We start from the raw sequence: 2,583 nt of genomic DNA, 5'->3' as shown, positions 1-2,583 counted from the left end.
ACGCATTTACTTTACTTTTTCTCCTGTGCCACGCTAGTTTTACACTTTTTATTTTTTATTTTTTTATTTTTTTGTTTACAAACGACCCAAAAAAAGCTCAGAAATTTTATATATATACCCTAAATTACTTAATACACATCTATTTTTCAATACACCATTTATTTAATTTCTCATTCAGATATTTTACTAAATACATAACGTAAAGTACCTAAAATACTCTTAATCTAAAAATCCATGAAATATTATATTATGTGACTATATTAACACTATTATTATTGTATAATTAGTATATATTTACATAAATTAACATTTTACAGATGTTCATATCTATTATTTGTGTTAGTTCTTGAGAAATCATTACAAATTCATTGTTCATTTCAAATTCTTAAACATGAAAATGATAAACAAGATTAAAAATACATATTTGAATAATCACTACCAGGACAAACATTTTAGCCGACAAAAAAGTTTTGTCGGCCTGTTAGCTTAATTCGTCGGCTAATATCTTAGCCCCTCGTCGGTTATGGTTTCGTCGAGAAAGGGCCGTCGGCGATGGCTTTAGCCGACGAAACTAGAAGACGTCGTCGACTATTGTCTCAGAATTTAGCCGACAAATCTAGAAGTCGTCGTCGGCTATTGTCCAAGACTTTAGCCGACGAATATCTTAAATGTTTCGTCGACCATAGTCTGAGACTTTAACCGACGAAACATTTAAGATATTCGTCGGCTAAAGTATGTAATAAAAAATTAAAAAATTAAAAACATTATTTTTGGGAACAAATATTAATTTATTTTATTAATTATTTATTTTCGACGGTTTTTTCATTTTATTTTTATTTCGATTTTTATTGTTCTCAACCCAAATCCACCAAACGCCGCTGCCACCAAAACCACCGCACGCCGCCACCACCAAAACCAAAGCTCACCCCATATACCATCGATCACTAACAAAATAACACCGATTACCGCCACCAAAATCCCAGATAGACCCGACCCAAATCGGAATTTAATTCAACCCACACCTCCACCATCGTTGTCGTCGACTAACCACTACCAGCACCCACCGCAAGTACCACAAACACAAACACAAACACAAACACCAACAACAACAAATACAACACCATCACGAACAACAACAACAACAACAAATTCATCAACAAACAACTCCAGATCTGAACATAAAATCCTTAGAACCAGTCCTAAAAAGATCCACAAATTCTAAAGCTTTCTGGCAACTCGAATGAGCAAATAGAAGAAGATATGGACCCAGATCAATCGAGAGAGGAGGAAATGGGGGAGAGGAGGAGGTGGTGAGTCGGGGAGTGGAGGAACCAGATCGATTTAAGGAGTTGGAAGAGGGAGGAGAGGGAGAGGGAGGAGAGGGAGAGGAGGAGAAGAGGGAGAGGAAAGAGAGAGGGAGTGGGTTTGTTTCGGTGGGGAAGAGAAAGAAAAAGTTATTAGGTGAAGTTTTTGGTGAGAGAAAGAAGAAGATAAGATGTTTAAGGAAGAGGGAAGTAGGTTAAAGAGAGAGCTAAAAATTTAAAAGGAAGTTTGAAATTTTCCGAAATTTTTGGCGGAAACAATTTATCCTCAAAAGTCAAAATCAAACTTTAGCCGACGAAATTAAACCTGTGAATATCGTCGGCTAAAGTAATGAAATTCATCGGCTATAGTACTTTTATTTAATATTTTCAATTTATTTGTTTTATTTTATTTTATTAACTATAGCCGACGACATTATTGAAAATTCGTGATTGTGATGATCAAACTTGAGAAACGAAAATCCGACCATCAGATCTGACCATCATGATAAAATACATATATGGGAAAAAATTCAACTTGATCCGACAAGGTTAAGGGCTCGATCCGAACGGTTAATTCCGTAAGTCAAACCCGTAAACGCACGGAAAATGTCATTGGACCGTCTAAATTACGTATTTTGGCCGGACCTTCAACTGAAAATAGTTTCAAATCGATGAGACGCAACAATTTGTATAAAAATTTTACGGAAAATAACCACCGAAGATAGGGCTACCTAAAAGGAGAAAGAATGGAAAATTGCATTGACCGTAACTATCAGCACCAAGACTTTACCGGAATACCGTGATTTTTCAACCGTAGATGTATTTCACCATTCTGGTTATATCTTATTTCATGACTTTTTTGCGTTTGAAGGTTCTACGTATAGTTTGTTTTTGAAACGGAACATTTACTTAACACTTGGTAAACAAGTTACACAACATTAGTAGGCATGTTGTGATCGTGATGATCAAACTTCAGAAAAGAAAATCCGACCGTCAGATCTGACCATCATGATAAAATACATGTATGGAAAAAAATTCAACTTGATCCGACAAGGTTAAGGGCTCGATCCGGACGGTCAATCTCGTAAGTCAAACCCCTAAACGCACGGAAAAGGTCATTGGACCGTCTAAATTACGTATTTTGGCTGAACCTTCAACTGAAAATAGTTTCAATTCGATGAGACGCAACAAGTCATATAAAAATTTTACGGAAAATAACCACCGAAGATGAGCTGCTGTCCAGATCTACAAATATAAGGCACTTTAGATGACGAAATTT

The 2,583-nt window shown here is 35.8% G+C and overlaps 1 protein-coding gene across 1 annotated transcript in view; it reads right to left on the bottom strand.

Moving 5' to 3' along the window:
• LOC101299648 (expansin-A13-like) overlaps positions 1-1,761 on the bottom strand; it is a gene marked incomplete at its 5' end in the record, with an annotated part of 2,662 nt that extends 901 nt beyond the window's left edge. The window contains one exon of the mRNA XM_004293835.1: positions 1,745-1,761. Coding sequence (XP_004293883.1) covers positions 1,745-1,761 — 17 coding nt within the window. The remainder of the gene's footprint in view (positions 1-1,744) is intronic.
• Between the last annotated feature and the right edge of the window lie 822 nt (positions 1,762-2,583).

This window comes from Fragaria vesca, linkage group LG3 (assembly GCF_000184155.1).
Source record: "Fragaria vesca subsp. vesca linkage group LG3, FraVesHawaii_1.0, whole genome shotgun sequence".
NCBI classification, from domain to species: Eukaryota; Viridiplantae; Streptophyta; class Magnoliopsida; order Rosales; family Rosaceae; genus Fragaria; species Fragaria vesca.
This window is presented reverse-complemented; position numbering and strand designations above follow the sequence as displayed.